This window comes from Colius striatus, chromosome Z (assembly GCF_028858725.1).
Source record: "Colius striatus isolate bColStr4 chromosome Z, bColStr4.1.hap1, whole genome shotgun sequence".
Classification (NCBI taxonomy): Eukaryota; Metazoa; Chordata; class Aves; order Coliiformes; family Coliidae; genus Colius; species Colius striatus.
The window spans coordinates 85,973,098-85,990,329 of NC_084790.1; the positions used below are offsets into that span (position 1 = coordinate 85,973,098).

Genomic DNA, 17,232 nt, shown 5'->3' on the forward strand with positions numbered 1-17,232 from the left:
TGTCACCTCAGTAGCAGAGATGTGTGAATGTAATGGATTCTGTGTTACCAGATTTGAATTATGCTGGCATGGTGTTTTGATAATGTTCTTCAATTTCAGATGACAACTTTTTTTGCTGAAACTCATGATGGTTTTGCCAAGCTGAGATTCGGGGTGTGTGTTTGTCTCCAGCAGAGAAAAAAGGCTGGGCAGTCTAATTGCGTTGCCTTTGAACAACAGTTTATAGTCAATAACTTTTCCTCATCAGCACTGTAATTGTTGGAGCCAAGTGGACAGGAAAACAAAAGCTTGTTTTTTAAGGTCCTAGTCTGAGTTTTCAGTGTGTTAGATTCTGCTGGCCACCCCAGCTTGAGAGTGCAAGTGTACTTGTGAAACTGCTGATCTGTTTTGTGTTAGTGGCTGAGCTGAAGCCTTTTAAAGTCAAAGTCCCTTACCCTCCTCTGAAATCTCTGTAGTTTTACTTTAAAGCTGAGACAATTCTTTAAATATTTCCCCAGGAACTTTCTCAGGAAGGAGCCCAGTGATGAATGCAGCTCTATTCAAGCACTGGTGTCAAAAAACAAACGCTTTTCAGTCTGTTTAGGAGGGACACGAGTTTAAGCGAGTGTCCTCCTTGGGAAGAGTAGTTATGCTGAAAAAGAAGCAGCTTACTGGACCTACTGTTGGCCTGTTTGGATTTGTACCAAACCTCCTCCAGCTGTGGTATTCATTATAACCTGTGGCATCTCTTCCTCTTTCCCCTCAAACTGAAAACCGAGGTGTAAATGAAACAAAAGTGCGATCGATAAACAGAGTTCTCTGTGTACCTAAACCATTGAGGGCGTCAGAGTCAGAATTAGCTGGTGCAGAGCATCTTGCTTCAGGTTTCCAAAGACACTCTGGTGGGTGGAAAAAATTACTGAAACCGAACTTTTAGGAGCTGTGGATTGCAGTGCCCTTAGTTGGGTGTATTTTCCTACCCAGTAGTGCTGAGCTCTTCTTAATTCAAGTTTTGGAACGTTCATGAATAGGTAGTGTGTTCTTTTACCAGGTCAACCTACCAGTATATTGACAGGTAGCCATAGTGATGGACTCTTACAGATTGCTTCAGGGCCTCAGCCAGGAACTCAGCAGAATGGGTTTACAGCTCAGCCAGCTACTTACCATCACAGTGAGTATACACATACGTGCACTCTTCCTAGTTTTCTAAAACCAGTTTCCAACTGTTCAGGAGAAAATAAGAGGATTAGAAGTGAGATGGGAGGAAAAACTCCCTTAAAAAACCAACCACTCCTTCCATTTTCTAGATAGTACTACAACTTGGACTGGAAGTCGGCCGGCGGCCTACACACCCACCATACCTCACCACCAGAACGGCCATCTTCAGCATCACCCACCTATGCACCCTGGACATTACTGTGAGTAGTGCATGTCTTCAGTTTTGTTAATGAGTGGGGACCCTTCTGTAATTATTCTTTACCTCCTAATCCTTCTTTTTTTTTCACAGAACTAGCATTACTGCATTTAGGATATACTCACTCAAGCTTGATGGACTTTCCTCTGTTAAAGCAGCAGGGGTTACAAATTCAGATAGCTATATTATGCCATTTATATTCCAGATGTCTTGCTGTGCCTAACAAAACTATCAGTTCCCTTCTACACCTCTGTCTTTAGGGCTTTTCATAGAATCATAGAGTCATAGAATGGTAGGGATTGGAAGGGACATTCAGACATCATCCAGTCCAACCCCCCTGCAGAAACAGGCTGACTTAGATCAGGTCACACAGGAACGCAGGTGGGTTTTGAAGAGCTCCAAGGAAGGAGCCTCCACACCCTCCCTGGGCAGCCTGGGCCAGGGCTCCCTCACTGAAACACTGAAACAGTTTGTCCTTATGTTTAAATGGAATATGTTGTGTTCCAACTTCATCCCATCACCCCTTGTCCTGTTGCTAGATACAAGAGGAAAAAGTGCTGTCCCAACCTCCTGACACCCACCATTGAGATATTTGTCAATATTTATGAGATCTCCCCTCAGTCTCCTCCAGACTAAACAGCCCCAGTTCCCGCAGCCTTTCCTCATAAGGGGGATGCTCCAGTCCCCTGATCATCTTGATAGCCCTGCACTGGCCCCTCTCCAGCAGTTCCCTGTCCCTCTGGAGCTGGGGAGCCCAGAACTGGACACAGGACTCCAGGTGAGGGCTCAGCAGGGCAGAGCAGAGGGGCAGCAGAACCTCCCTCCACCTGCTGCCCACACTCTTCTTGATTCCCCCAGGCTGCCATTGGCTTCTTGCCCACGAGGGCACGTTGCTGGCTCATGGTCAGTTTATTACCAACATGCTGTCTTATTTTAAGTATTTCATTTGTGGAAAAGTAACTTGATCCAGAATGTGTTGCATGGGTCTTTTTCTTCTAAAACTCGCAAGTTCCTGGCTGGTTTTATTTTTTAGAAGCTTTGGAGCTGTCTCTCCATGATGTCACAACCTACCCGAGGCTTTGGAAGACGTGTGTCCATGTACAGTAGGCAGCCTAAAAGAACTTTGTGAAAGCTCAGTGAAAAGTACTTGTGAATAAAGTGGTTGTAACACAACCTAAGTACACATTTGGCACCGAATCCCAGAATGGTCAGGGGTTGGAAGGGACCTCTAGAGATCATCTAGTCCAACCCCCTTGCCAAAGCAGGTTAGTCTAGATCAGAAACTTGAACATCTCTTTTTCATCTAGTGAATAGGACCACAACCTCTTTGTTTTAAGGTACAGCGGAAGGGGAGGCAAAAAAGGAAGTGACCAGACTTCCAGTATAAGTGTGTAGCTGAGTACATGGTTTCTAACACCATGTTGCAGAAGAATATCCCTCCCCAAGTAGAGATTTTCTGCATTTTGTGGCAAAAGGCTGTTAACAGTTCTTTATTTCCTAATATAGTACTTAAGCAGGTCACGTCTTTGTGGCAGGTGTTGTTAGTCGAGGTCAGAATACACCCTGAGCTCGTGTTACAATGACTCCTCAGCTTGTCTCCATCAAGAAGATTGTGGCTATTAAGTTTCATTATCATGTTCTGATAGGATCCTGGTTCCTTTGTCACCTTCCTAGTCAGAAATACTAGGATGTAGGAAGTTGAGTGGTGCTGTAGATACTCTGTAAAACGTTTCTCAGTGCATGTATCTTTCCATAATTAATGTTTGTAACTGGCTGGTGATGCCACATAGAGCTTTTCTTGGCTACTGCCATTTCTCACTTCACAGAGTTGCTTGTTTTGACACCTACCATCATTGTGCTGGTTTTGACATCTTGTTGCAAAAGCTGCCGGTACTTAGAATACTATGTTTAAGTCTTTAGTTCTTGTTCTCTGCTGCTTCTAACCAACCCAGTTGGTTTATGAAAGTGGAGAGAATAAGCTGACCAACACCAAGACTGTATTCACTGATTTTTTTCTGGGTCCTCCAGGGCTCCTTTTCCATCTTTAGGGAGTGTTTCCTACAGGCAAATCCACACCATGCCTGGCAACTTGTTGTATGACTGATGAAGCTAATGGAGTGTGGTTTCTGACTGATTTATCAAACACATGCCTCTGTACAATGATTCTCTCCCTGCTCAACTTGGGGGCAGATATGAGGCCGAAGTCCTGTTTTTATTACTTCTCCATGCTGCATCTGGTTTCTGCTGTCTCCTAGAGCTGGGTCTGGCATGAGCATTGTGCAGCCTTTCCTCCTGAGATGCTGAAGGAACTCTTTCCTCTGCTCCTGAATTTTCAGGAAACCTCTATGAGTGTAATTCTTCTGCGAGCATTTTTCTCCCCTGTCAGGTGTGGCCAACTGATACAGAACCTACTGGGATTTGTAACATCTGATATCCTCACAAGTATTTTTCTTTCACAGGAAAACAAGAAGGAAAACTTTATTCTTCCTTGTGTAAAACAAATTTCATGTTTTCTTTTAAAGGGCCAGTTCACAATGAACTTGCATTCCAGCCTCCTATATCAAATCATCCTGGTGAGTAAAATCTGACATGTTACACTAAGTGTTGTGGCAGCTAACAACTTTCTGGTTTGAGTCTGGTCTGTGGGTTTGGTGGTGGGGTTTTTTGGTATCAAGTACTCTGAGGTTTGTGAGACATATTCAAAAGGGGAGGAAAGAAGAAGAGGAACAATTTTGTGGTAAACGCAGTTTGGAATTCAGGCTTCTGTTTTGAAGTTAATGATGAGCTCCATGAACTGGATTTAGCCCCGATTCCCAAGTCAAAAAGTGCAATCCTCAAACCCACACTGAGCAGGCTTTTGCCCCAGAGGTGTTTGAATTCTGAATGTCCTCGATCCTACGCTTGGCAGGGTTCCTAAAGTGGTACTTTTTGCCTGCTCAGAAAGTGGAGTTTAGGTCATGCCAAAGCTCTCTTGAATCCACGATCCAGGAAGATCCTGCAAGTCCACCATCACAGCCAGATAACACTGGAAGACAGGTTATTTCACTGCCTAGTGTTTCCTCTTTGAACCTTTCCAGGTGAGCTTCCTTATTCCAAGAGTCTTCGTTAATGGTAGCAGTGTGTGAAACCCAGGAAGTCTTGTCTTGTGGATTGAGCTAGCTCCTCTTGCAAGTGCAAGGTGGTCTTCTGGTGTTTAGCAACAGCAAAGGCATTGCTTCCACAGGCAAAGCTGCTGCATAGTTGAGAAGCCTAAAAACTTAACCTATTTATTCATTGCCTGGTGACTAAATCAGTGCCAGGAGTAAAGCTGTTGACTGAATTTAATGGTATTTGTATTATTCAGTAAATCCTTTTCACCCTGTAGATTTCACCCTGTCAGTCCTCATAGACAGGAGTGTTTATTGAAAATAACAAAGGAATTCAAGCCTCTTGAATTTGTTCCTTTCTAACAAAAATGGTACCACAGTTTGTTAAGATAAATAGGTGTGTTGTTGGGTGCTGCGGTTTGTGATGGAGTACCACTTATAGCACCGGGAGAGCTCTTTTTCCTCTTGGTTTATCAAGCTGCTGTGCTTAGGGTCCTATCTTATCAGCTCTTCTGCTTCCCTTATTTTTTACTGCCCTGTAGTGCTGATATTCTTTGCCCTGCCCAACAACCTAACTGTGTTTACCCTGTTGTGGAAATGGGCCCTTATAGTCATCAAAGGTACTGAGTCCCCAAAATCCCTTGAATTAACCTTATGGCAACTTCAGGTTTTAATGTGCCTGAAGAGAGAAGCTCTAACACTTTAAAACATGCACAACAAAGCCTGCAGAGGGCTTGACAAGCCAGTTGGTCCCAGGTAGCACCCAAGCAACAGATACACATCTACAGAATGGCTTTGTGTGCTTTGTCAGGTTTCCTCACAATACCAGAGCATTTGGGTTTGGGTAGCATGCTCTAGGGAGACAGGGTTTCCATCCCTCGCGTGGCAGCTCCTTCCAAGTATCACCTTCCTTTTGTAGATGCTTTTTCCAAGTAGCATGAGTTAAAAGGCACCTCTTTGCTATTAAATGTAGTTTTGTTCTCCTCCCTTGCTTAATATTTCCTTGTTTTATCCCATCCTGACTTTTTTGTGTGCAGACAAGATCAGTGTGTGGTCTTTGATGTTTTTCCCCCATGGCCTTGCTTCCCGAATCCAGTTTGTTTTACAAGGAGGACAAGGAAAACTGTCTTCACTTAGGAGGCAGTTACTCTTACATCTTAGGCCAGATCTGTTTGAGGGTTGGTTTCTGTCAGCCTAGCCACGAACAGACCTGTGTTTATTGCTGCTTTGTGTTAAAGGAGGACGAGATCAAACTGTAGTCATCAGGTGCAGAAATGCAGATGGCTTACAAAAAAAGATCTATCTGGAGTTATAAACTGTACAGAGAATTGGAAGATGTTAACTGTGAGAGCCCGTAGCACTGATGTGTGCTAACATAAACACGATGAGCCCGTGGCTGTTGCAGCGTGCAGTGTTCCTCTGTTACAGCACACGTGTGTTTGTCGATCTGAACTTGCTCATGTGAATGTTCACTTAACTCTGAACGACAAGTGCAGTTGCAGGAGGCTTTCATTGATTGTTTGGAACGGGTTTGTAGGGGTTCTGTTGTGCCTTGCAGTCAGTTAATTGTGTATGTGTTGTGTATGTAATTGTATACGTGTTGTTCCTCACAGTCAGGCAATTGTTTATGTTCTTCAGCTCCAGAATATTGGTGTTCCATTGCATATTTCGAAATGGATGTGCAAGTTGGGGAAACATTTAAGGTCCCTTCAAGCTGCCCCATTGTCACTGTTGATGGATACGTGGATCCTTCTGGAGGAGACCGTTTCTGCCTGGGCCAGCTTTCCAACGTGCATAGAACAGAAGCCATTGAGAGAGCAAGGTATTCTGCACAACCCAGAGCTCCACCTCTCTGTGGTATCTGACAGTCTTTTGCCCTGCCTTTAGTGTGTTCCTCCCTTGTTGAAGTGATGAGGATGGTATGGTTCTTTCAAAGCAGAGCCTGTCTTTCTAGGCCACTGCTGTAACGCACTGGAAGTGCAGGCTGTGTGACAAAGACCTTCAGTGCTTTGCAGCAGTGTGTTGCTTTTCATTGCTTTCAGAGACTGTGCCTTCAAGGATAAAATTAGCAACTCGTGCCATTATGTATGCAAGCTGAACATTTGCTCTCCACACCACAGAGTGATGTGAGAGTAACTGCAACATGCAGATTGGCCAGAGGAGTGGAGAAAGGCTGATAGAGAGCTTGCTGGGTTTTCATTCATTCCCATCATGCACGGGCAGGGCTCTGATGTGGAAGCACAGACAGCAATCTTGCCACTTTTCCACCCCCTCACTCTCTCTCTCTTTGAAATGAGAAGGAAGACAATGATTCCATTTCTTCAGAAATGTGGAACTGTGACAATCAAAACGCGAGATTGCTGTGAAGGGATCCAAACAAACATACAGTTCTGCATTAAAATGGGGCTTTGTGCTTGTATGAGTGACTTTCTGTCGTAGGATGCTTGTGGGATTTTACATTTCTGGCCAGAACTGCATGTCTTTGCTACCCCAGCTCTGCACTGTCACCGAGCCGTGTCAGTTGCTGCTCCAGTATCATTGCTTCCACGTTGTGTGTTTCCTACAGATCTGTACATTGTGTTACAGATGGTTTTTTACTTTACAGATTTTGTGTGGCAATAGAAATTTTAAGTGTTAACTACCATTTCAGGTCCCTGCATGAGTAGGGTGTAAAGTAAAGTACCACAGATAAGGCACCATAGACTTGTTTATGCTTTGTTCAGTAAAGGTCTGATTTACAGTATGTTTACCCCTGTGCATTGGAATTGTTTTTCTTTTTGAGGTTGCACATAGGTAAAGGGGTGCAGTTGGAGTGCAAAGGAGAAGGTGACGTGTGGGTCAGATGCCTCAGTGACCACGCAGTCTTTGTTCAGAGTTACTACCTGGATAGAGAAGCAGGGCGAGCACCTGGGGATGCTGTCCACAAGATTTACCCAAGTGCATACATAAAGGTTGGTGTGATGCTCCTAGATGGAAACTGGGGAGGAAATGGCATGCAGAAACACAGAGTCATATAGGTAGGAAAAGCCCTTGAAGCTCAAGGAGTCCAACGATTCCCCCAGCACTGCCACAGCCAACACTAACCCATGTCCCTCAGCCCCACAGCTGCACGGCTTTGGGATCCCTCCAGGGATGGGAACTGCACCACTGCCCTGGGCAGCCTGGGATTGGATTGACAGCCCTTTGGGGAAGCAATTGCTCCCCATCTCCAATCTAAACCTCCCCTGGGGCAATGTGGGGCTGTTTCACCTTGTCCTGTCCTATGCATTATTTGGGAGAAGAGACCAATACCCTCCCTCTGGCCACAGCCTCCTGTCAGGGAGCTGCAGAGAGTGCTGCTGTCTCTCCTCAGGCTTCTCTTCTCTAGGCTGAACACCCCCATTCTCTCAGCCCCTCCCCAGCACCCTTGTGCTCCAGCCCCTTCCCCAGCTCTGCTGCCCGGCTCTGGCCATGCTCCAGCCCCTCTGGCAGTGAGGGGCATTTGGTTCTTGTAAATGGGGAAGCTCTAAGTAACTGAAAGAAATGTAACTTCACTTTTGATTGTTCTTTAAAGAAAGATGATAAGTTTCCATTTGACACGTCCTTCGAGATGACTGTGCAAAGGAGACTTTTTAAAGTCACTGTAATCTGAAAGTGTCATCTAGATACCACAAAATAACTAGCTTTTTGTGTTATCCAAACAATCCTGACAGCATTTTTGGGGGGTATTTTTAGCCTTAGGACAAGTCACACTTGTGGAAAAACAAACCAAACCAAACCATCGTTCTTGAATCAGAGACAAACTGTCTGAGGTTTGCAGGGATTTGTTGTCATCCATTTCTTTAATCCTCAGTTTTGCAGGCAGGTTGTGTAGTGAAGGTGAAAGAAACTCCACTGGCCTGTATGTGTGAGTTTTCCAGCATGAGAACAGAGTTCCTGTCTGTGTTAGTGCCAAACCTGATCACAACAGATACAAAACATCACCCACCTGGAGCCTGGCTGCAGAAACTTCAGGCCTATCAGTTATTGATAGTTCTCTTGAATGAAAGACAAACACATTTCATCAAAGAGGAGTAAAGCCTGGCAAAGTTAAGCAGGGCTTGCTGGGTTCCACTTTTTATTTGTATGCCTGTTTCCAGGCGATCCTGGGGTTTCACTGAGAAGTTGGGGTTGTATCAGCCTGTGGCACCTTTCAGACTCGGGTCCTGTGGTCACTTGCTCACAGGGAGCTGATGTAGGCAGCCCAGCTCAGACAGGTTCTGGCATTGCCGGTTATGCCAGCATCCTTAGAATCTCTTAAGAATCAGCTGTAATGGATTATTTCTGTTAAAAGTTAATCAAAGAAAGCTTCCCTTTACCCAAGTGTATGGTGAGGCTGTTGAAGTTGCTTTGGGAGAGCAGAGAGAGGATGGGGATGGGACTTGAGGAATTCATTGATTTTACCCAGCCTACGTAGCTTGACTGTGGCTTGTTTTTTGTTTGAAGGTGTTTGATTTACGCCAGTGCCACCGTCAGATGCAGCAGCAGGCTGCCACTGCCCAAGCTGCTGCTGCTGCACAAGCTGCCGCAGTGGCTGGAAACATCCCCGGACCAGGATCAGTAGGTGGAATAGCCCCAGCCATTAGTAAGTACATGACCTGCTTAGACTCCTAATTTTTTCCTCTTCCTTGAAAGCTATAACACAGCTCCCATCATAGTAGAGTCCCCTCAACGCTCCTCCGCAGCACTGGTGAACTTGGAATGAGGTGGTGGGGTTGGGGCTGGGGTGGCCCCGTGGTAAGTGTGTTCCCTCGCTTCCTGCCTGCTCTGCACACCCACCAGTTGTCACTCTGTCCTCTTCAGGGGAGAAACCACTGAGATACAGGGTCTGATAGCACCACCTTGTTGCTTTAGAGTTTGGGGATGCTTTGACCTGGAGCTGACAAAAGCGATCTTTGAGACCTAAGCTCATTAAAATGTTACTCATAACGATTTGAGGATTGCTGCATTGCAAAGTCCTCAAAGAGGTTCAAGAAAGCTTGATATTCTTGAGAGGAGGAAGAAATGAGTGTTGAGAGTGTTTTTCTCTTGTATTGAAGTTACTCTTGGCTGGAGTTTTCTTAGTTACTGCATTCTAGGTCCGTGAAATCGTACCAAAGTGTGAACACTTAGGTGCCTTGGGCTGCTTTTTGTGTGCCACGGTGCTCCCTGGGTTCCTTGTATTGTCCTGTGGCTCTTCCCAACCCTCCCACAGATCCAGAGAAGGTGCTTACTTATTGTCTTAGCCATTTGAAGTTTGCCAAGTGTATTCATCTGTTCCATTTCGTCAGCTGTGAGTAGTGTAATCTGTCAGTCCAGCTTCCTGCAGGTGGTCGGTGCGAGCTCTTAGAAAACGCAAAGCTCGGGAATCGCTGTTTTCCTTTGCACTGTGTTTTCTAAATAGGGTTTAACATGTGTTGTGTCACTTGAGGCACTGGGTTTCATCACCTTCTTTTACTATAAAGGGTTTTACATCCCAGCAGCTTTTCAAGAGTGCAGAGTGGGGTGTGGGGGGGGAAGAGTAATTGGAAGAAAAGCAAGACAATCGCTGTGTGTGCTGCAGCAGAGCTCTAGGAGTGTGGATGGGCCTTGGCTGTGGTGAGAGGGAACTGTAGGTGAAGCAGGAGGCGAGCAGGCAGGAGCGGCCAGCCACAGAGGTGATGGAGCACGTGTCTCTGAGCACTCACTGGAAACCTCTCCCGTTTAGGTCTGTCAGCTGCTGCTGGGATTGGTGTAGATGACCTTCGCCGCTTGTGCATACTCAGGATGAGTTTTGTTAAAGGTTGGGGACCTGATTACCCGAGACAGAGCATCAAAGAGACACCGTGCTGGATCGAAATTCACTTACACCGTGCCCTCCAGCTCCTAGACGAAGTACTCCATACCATGCCGATTGCAGACCCACAGCCTTTAGACTGAGATCCTTCTGCTGCACCGCTGTGGGCCGTGGTGTTGTGAGGATGGGGGATTGTAAAATACAGTTCTGTTTATAACCTGAAGATATATTTTACTTCTGTTCTGCTTTAATCTTCTAAAAAACCAGGTTTTAAAAATGTGTTTGCCGCCTTGCTCTCAGCAGAAAGAAACCGAACGGTGCAGAATTGGGGTTGTGGTTGTTTCCTCAGCTTAATTGCCACAGTACAATGGCTCAGGGCTTGAAGCGAAAGGTAAAGGCCTTATAAGAGACCCCCACGGGGTTGGGTTTGTTCCCTGTGAAACTCCCCTCCCCTGTGCTGGTGTCTTGGTGATATGAGCCTCACAGGAGCCTTTTGTATGCAAAATATATGTTAAATATATATATTTATACCTGAAAAATCCCTTCTAATAGTTGTGAACATTTACCTTAGTGCAACTTGAAAGTTCCAGCTGATTTGTGACGCTCTTTTTGGGGGACAGTAGCAGACAGGAAACCTCTTTATTTTGTTGGCTACCTTGTGGTGTTTCTTTTCCACGCTGAAAACTGTAGAAGCTGCCAGAAAGGTGAGGGACGAGACAGAAATGTTCTTGGCATTGGTTAAAAACAGCAAGGGAGGTAAGAGTGGCTTTTCCTTCACTAGTTTTTAAACAAAACAAAACCAGAAAGATACCTTAGGTTTTATGTATGGAGACAGGTGAGTCTTAAAACACTAAAGGGAACGGGCACGTTCAGTGCCGGCACTTGAGCTGGCTGTGAGGTGAAGCCCCAACTCTGCACAGTTGCCACTGAGACTGTGTTAACGAGCAACCTGAATGGCAGGAACCTATTTTCACAGCCACTGCTGACTCCCATGACTTTACTCCAGGAACAACAAACTTGGCAGGCGTTTTGTAAACGGTTGCACGGCTTCTTCGTTACCCGCGTGTGCCGCCCAACCACGTCCCGGTGTTCAGGCGTCACCGCTTTAGGATCCGTTCCCTCCTTCCTTTACTTTTGTACTTTGGTTCACCATTTCCACTCAGGGCAAGATGGCAAACTTGTTTTTATACCTCTTGGTTCTTTCAAGCCCCTCTGCCATCAAGGACCGTATCAATTGGCAATGACTTTGTATAGAGAATTTATAGTAGGAGAAGAGAAATGCCGATGTATTGACTGTATGACAGATGCGATATGTATGCTTCCTCCCTAGCTAATAGCCTCAATAAAATCATCAAAACCCTCATTTTTTTTTTTAAATGTTTTTTAAATAAATATAGTTTGCTTCTCTTACCTGGTTCTGCACCTTGGAAACCACGAGTGATGGATTTACTTCCCTTTGCAAGACCAGCAGCAGCAGCCAACAGTGGTAGGCGCCTTTGTTGGTTGGACTTGCTGGGGAGCAAGCCCCAGTGCTCAACAAAAGCCTGTCCTGAGGGTCCTTCGTGGGGTGTGAAGAGGGAGGAGGAATTCCTGGATTTCCAGCACATCTGCAGGGGGTCAGAGCTCAGCTCAGCAGGTGCAGGAGTGCAAAGGCTCCAATGTCAGCCTCTCCAGCACCAGCCCTTGTGGCGGGTAACAGAGGCACAAGCCTTGGGGGAGATAGCTGGAAGCGTGTGGTTCGTGACACGCAGAGTTTGGGTGTTGCAGAGCACCACAGTTCCTGAGTGGCTGTCTCTGTTGTGGAAGCTCAGAAGACAGATGAGGTGGGAAATGGACGGGTCCTCTCCAGGTGTCCATTAACAGTGTTGCTTTCTGCAGATGGAACTCCTGGTGTGATCCCTTGTTTTTCCCTCCTACGTGGCAACATCTTGATGGTTGGAAAAACAGCACTTGCTTCTTCTCCAGGCTTGGTGCTTAAAACCTCTTTCATTTTCCTTTCTCTCCTAGTGATCTGTTTTGTCTCAAACACAAGCTGCTTCAGGTTCTTGAGGTCCTCAGAGAAGCAGCTCAGTTGCACTTCATCCGCAGCAGGGAACTTGAGTTGGGGGAAGAAATGAGAAGCCTGACCACACGTTCTTCTTGCCAGCCTCGCACTTGAGTTGACTGCCCTGCTCTTGCTCTGGGTTCAAGGTGCCTCAGTGTTTGGGAAGTGTTGGGCCTTCCAGCCCATGAGTTGCTCGCGACTGAGTGCTCGTTTGGTGAGGACTCTGTGAGCTCTCCCACAGTTTCACATGCTGGCTTAGCAAGGTGCTTCCCTCGGTGGGTGACTGATCTCTCTGTGGCTCCTTCACAGGAAACCCTTCGTACCAGTGGCTTAAGGTTTGATCTTTGATGAAATAAGCAAAGGCTGCTCCTGCCTGGTGGTGTTTTCACCTGTGCTACAGTCAGAAAGAGCCCTTTAACACCATTTCATTCTGCAGATGTGTTTTGAGTCTCCACCCACAGCAGGTGGTACCCACAGTGTAGTGTTTAGATGGCCAAAAACGTTCAGGACAACAAGACAATGTCAAGTGAGCTTATTAGAACCACGAAACAACAGGCTGTGCATTGGGAGAGATCTGGACAGTGAAATCAGAAGTCCCGAGCTGGGATTTATCTCTCCAGCTGGGAATGGGCGAGAGGAGAGACTTTCCTCCTTAGTTTTCCACTTAATCTTTGTGCTTTCATTTCTTGTGACTAGGCATAAGAGGCAGAATGGACTGAAAACCCATCAGGCAGCAGCAGCACGCTGAAGCTTTCCCAGTGTGGCGTTTGTGTCTGAGATTCAGAGAGGAGCCTCAGCCCCTTCCCGGCACCGTGCCTCCTGCTCTCCCCATGCCTCGGGTGCTGAATCCAACATGCGCTCTCTCGCTTGGCCATCTGTGCTCCCACGTCTGCTCTGCTTCGCTTCTTTGGGTGAAGTTGTTCCCTTTGGTGTTTTTCTCCCCCCTTGGTGATGTCCTGGTCAGGGAGAGCACCGTTGCCTTCAAGCAGAGCTGGGAGCAGCACCACACGGTCCGTCTGGCTTTAGCCCCGTGGTCGTTGGGTTTGGAAGAGACGGTGTTTAAAGCTGACAGGGTAGAGATGGAGGAGAGGGAACCTCTGTGCTGGAATGGTTTAAAACCCCTGAATGCCATCCCCAATTCCCTGGAAGGAGTAGTAAGGAGTGGTGGTTGTTTCATGTCACACTTCCGGGCTTGGTGAGAATCCCGTGTGTGGGGAGCAGCCCTGGCTGTGCTATAACCCCCTTTGCTAAGGGCTGCAGCCCCAGGAAGGGATCTGGCTGCCTTCTAGAGAGCAACTTCAAAGCATGAAGGAGACAGGGGTCTTCCCCCAGTCACCAAACGGGTCTGTAGCAGCAGTAGTCGTTGTACCTGTGTCCAAGTCCTGTGCCTTACCTTTAAGACCATCTTTTCTTCTTGGGACACTTGTAGAGACGACAGTGTCCTCCCTGCATAGCTCCGGATCAGCTGCCTCCCTTCTTTTCCTGCCAGCTGTGGCAAAGATCCCTGTGCTGGTGTATGGGGGACTGGGCTTCTGCCTCTGGACCCTTCAAATGTTGGTTATGCCTTTGATGGTGGTCTTTGGTGGAGGCATCTTTGATCTCTTCTTGGGAGAGTCATGAGCACTGTAGAAAGAGCTGTGTGCTGGGTTTGCATCGTGACTGTGCTGTGCAGGGTGCCTGGGGGCACTGGCCACCCCACAGCCAGCACCTTTGAAGTCAGACAGATGGGGCTGCCTCAAAGTAAGACTCAGAAATCCCCTTTCCTCCCAGCCTTCTCCTGCAAGGCCTCGTGCTGCTTAACATCTTGGTTCAAGCAGAAGGTGGTCCAGTCAGGTGACGTGAAGAATGCACTATTTGAGGGATTACTTCCTCTTTTAAAGATGAGTCCTGCCAGGAACAGGAGTGTTTCTGTGTCTGTAACGTGATTTTGAGGACCATGGTGCTACTCTGGGGACTGAGATTTGCCAGTTGATGTTACTCATGAGCACTAAGCTGCTCCTTTCCACCCCTGACGTGACTCATGGGCACTTCAGCCCTGGACAGGGAAATGAAACTGAGGCAAAGAGCTTCACCACTGGCGTAGGAGCTGGATGCTCAGCATCTCCTTCCCTCCTGTCATCCAGCTGCAAAGGGCTCTTGTCCAGTGCTTGTGTCTGAGGATGATGTGAGAGGTGCTGCCACGCCGAGGTCCCCGAGGCCTCACCCAGCTGCCCAAATGTCCCTTGGTGACACCCCCTGGGAACCACCACTGGCAAAAGTCTCCAGAGGGTTTGGCCCTGTTGGCTGCTGTTGTGCCTTGTGAGTGAGAACATCGCTCCTAAATTCACAGGACCTTTAATTTCAAGCTCACCAGAGACCACCCAGCGCTTCCTTGCTCCGGTTCCTCTTTTAATGTGTCTGGTTTTTCTTCTGGTGAGCTTTGATAATGCCACCAAGTTGTGATTCAGCTGGATTTGGGAGCTGTAACCCAAGCCTCCCTGTCAGAGGGCTGGTTGGAGCACGAAAGCCTCGTTTCTTCTGTTAGCCATTGCCTTTTGATAAGCGGTCAGCAGGATTCCCAGTAGTTCCTGTGTAGCTTCCTGTATGTTTTTCACTAGACCTAGTTTGTGGATAATACACTGTAGTTAACTTTCCTGAAATTCTGTAACAGAGTATGTTTTTGATTAAAAAAGGTAAAGATTCAAGTCTTTGGCTTCTCTGTTTCATTCAGTGGAGAGCTTGCACCTTGTTTCTGACCAGCCAGAAAGGAGAGGGAGAGCTCCCTGGGGCAGGGCTGCTGTTTCAGGGGCTCGTCTCCTCTCCTTGCCTGTCAGATGCTGAGGTGTAACCAAGGCCAAGCGTGGTGTCCAGGACTCTGGGCAGCTTGTCTGAAGTTGGTGGGGCACAACCCTTCTGTGAGTGCTCTTAGTGATGGGAGTTACTTCTTTTAAGCTGCCAGCCGAGCCGTGTGTGTGCTGGGTTCACAGCACCAGCTCTCTGCAGCCTGTGTGTGTCACGGAGAGATTGCTGCCCTGTGTTAAAGGTGCACAGGAGCTCTGCTCCACCTGCCTGTGCAGCTGCCAGGCTGCACAACTCTTCCCAAGGAAGGGGTAAAACACCAGCCACCACCAGTCAGGGCATCGGGGAACGAAGCAGGAGATGGGTGATGCGTTTGTGGTGCTCTGGGTCTCTGCTGATCTCAGTAAGCAACCTAAGGATAGAGAAAGGCAAAAAGAGGCAAATCAAGCCTCTGAGCCCCAGTGATTTCAGAGTGTGAGGCAGGGGGAAGGTTCCTTTGTGGTGGCAGAGGTGGCAGCCTCTGAGCAGGAGTGGGCTCAGCATCAGTTGTTCCTACTCTGGCTGCAGGGAGGCACCGGTTCAGAGGTCACCACATGTCTTGAGGTGCCAGAGTAGGAACTGATACAAGTGGTGATACTTCCCCAAAAACATCCTCCTGGAAGCACAGAAGCATCAAATATTCAGTGCAACCCGATTTCCTGTTGCCAAGACTCTCCTGGTCGGTTGTGTGTTCCCCCTGTGAGTTTGTCAGTCACCACTTTAACCCACATGTAGCTCCTGGCCTCTCCCTCCTGGCCCTATTAGTAACCCCTTGGGAATCACTGACTCATGTGAAACTGTTGGATCTCACTCTGGTATTGTCCTCCAGAGAACTGAGCAAATACACAGTGGCACAGGGCGCTGCACATTTAACTTCCCCGGCACAGCTGTGTGGCTGCAGGCTTGGGGTAAATCACAGCACCCTGCAGAGCTTCTCCAGCCCAACCCCCTGCTGAAGCAGGTTCCCCTTGATCAAGTGGCACAGGAACGTGTCCAGGTGGGTCTTGAAGCCCTCCAAGGAAGGAGCCTCCACACCCTCCCTGGGCAGCCTGGGCCAGGGCTCCCTCACTCAAACACTGAGTTTTTCCTCATATTTAAATGGAACATTTCATTTTCCAGCTTCATCCCATCACCCCTTGTACCCTTTTACAACAGCAAAAAGTGCTGTCCCAACCTCCTGACACCCACCATTTCGATATTTGTAAATGTTAATGAACTCCCTGCTCAGTCTCCTCCAGACTAAACAGCCCCAGGTCCCGCAGCCTTTCCTCACAAGGAAGATGCTCCAGTGCCCTGATCATCTTGCTGGCCCTGCACTGGCCTCTCTGCAGCAGTTCCCTGTCCCTCTGCAGCTGGGGAGCCCACAACTGGACACAGGACTCCAGATGAGGCCTCAGCAGGGCAGAGTAGAGGGGGAGCAGAACCTCCCTGGCCCTGCTGCCCACACTCTGCTGGGTGCCCCCAGGCTGCCATTGGCTTCTTGCCCACGAGGGCACGCTGCTGCTCATGGGCAGTTTATTATCAGCCAGCACTGCCAGGTCTCTCTCTGCAGAGCTGCTCTCCAGCAGGTCACCCCCAGCCTGTCCTGGTGCAGGGGGTTGTTCCTCCCCAGGTGCAGGACTCTCTCAGGATGAGCTGCCTGTTTCTGCCAGCTGTGCCCTGACCCTGTTGCCGGCGTGTGACCCACAGCAAAGCCCCACATTCAGCCTCAGCCGTGGCCTTCCCCCAGCCCCTGCTCCCGAGCTGCAGCCCTGGGGTGGGGGCAGGTGGGTGCCAGCCTGGCACAGACAGCTGCAGCCGTTTGCAGTCCTGCAGACACCTCAGGGTTTGGGGTTTTTGGTCAATGTGGTGCCTCACAGCTGCTCCTGCTGCATCCCACCTCACGTTTGTGCCTTGTGCCTGGGCCAAGAGGCCTCTGTGCTGCCCGAGGCACTTGGGATGATGCCGACCTCAACCACTGCCCTGGTGCCCATTGCATTCCCATGGGAGCACTGGGGTGCCCTGAGTGGCACAGGGCCACTGTCCCAGGGCCATGGCCGTGCCCAGGCCCTCCAGGACGGATGCCACTAGATGTCTGTAGTGCTCCATCACCCAGGACAGGAACCGGCTGCTGGGGGCA

At 48.3% G+C, this 17,232-nt stretch overlaps 1 protein-coding gene across 9 annotated transcripts in view; it reads left to right on the top strand.

The window, feature by feature from the left end:
• SMAD4 (SMAD family member 4) overlaps positions 1 to 14,980 on the top strand; it is a 29,200-nt gene extending 14,220 nt beyond the window's left edge. For 8 of the 9 annotated variants that reach the window (XM_062019499.1, XM_062019500.1, XM_062019501.1 and 5 more), the window contains 7 exons: positions 1,031 to 1,150; positions 1,287 to 1,397; positions 3,916 to 3,966; positions 6,118 to 6,301; positions 7,262 to 7,430; positions 8,944 to 9,082; positions 10,184 to 14,980. In XM_062019499.1, the coding sequence (XP_061875483.1) occupies positions 1,031 to 1,150; positions 1,287 to 1,397; positions 3,916 to 3,966; positions 6,118 to 6,301; positions 7,262 to 7,430; positions 8,944 to 9,082; positions 10,184 to 10,395 (986 nt within the window). In that variant the 3' untranslated portion in view covers positions 10,396 to 14,980. The remainder of the gene's footprint in view (positions 1 to 1,030; positions 1,151 to 1,286; positions 1,398 to 3,915; positions 3,967 to 6,117; positions 6,302 to 7,261; positions 7,431 to 8,943; positions 9,083 to 10,183) is intronic. The other variant, XM_062019506.1, reaches the window with a different exon arrangement.
• Positions 14,981 to 17,232: the final 2,252 nt, after the last annotated feature.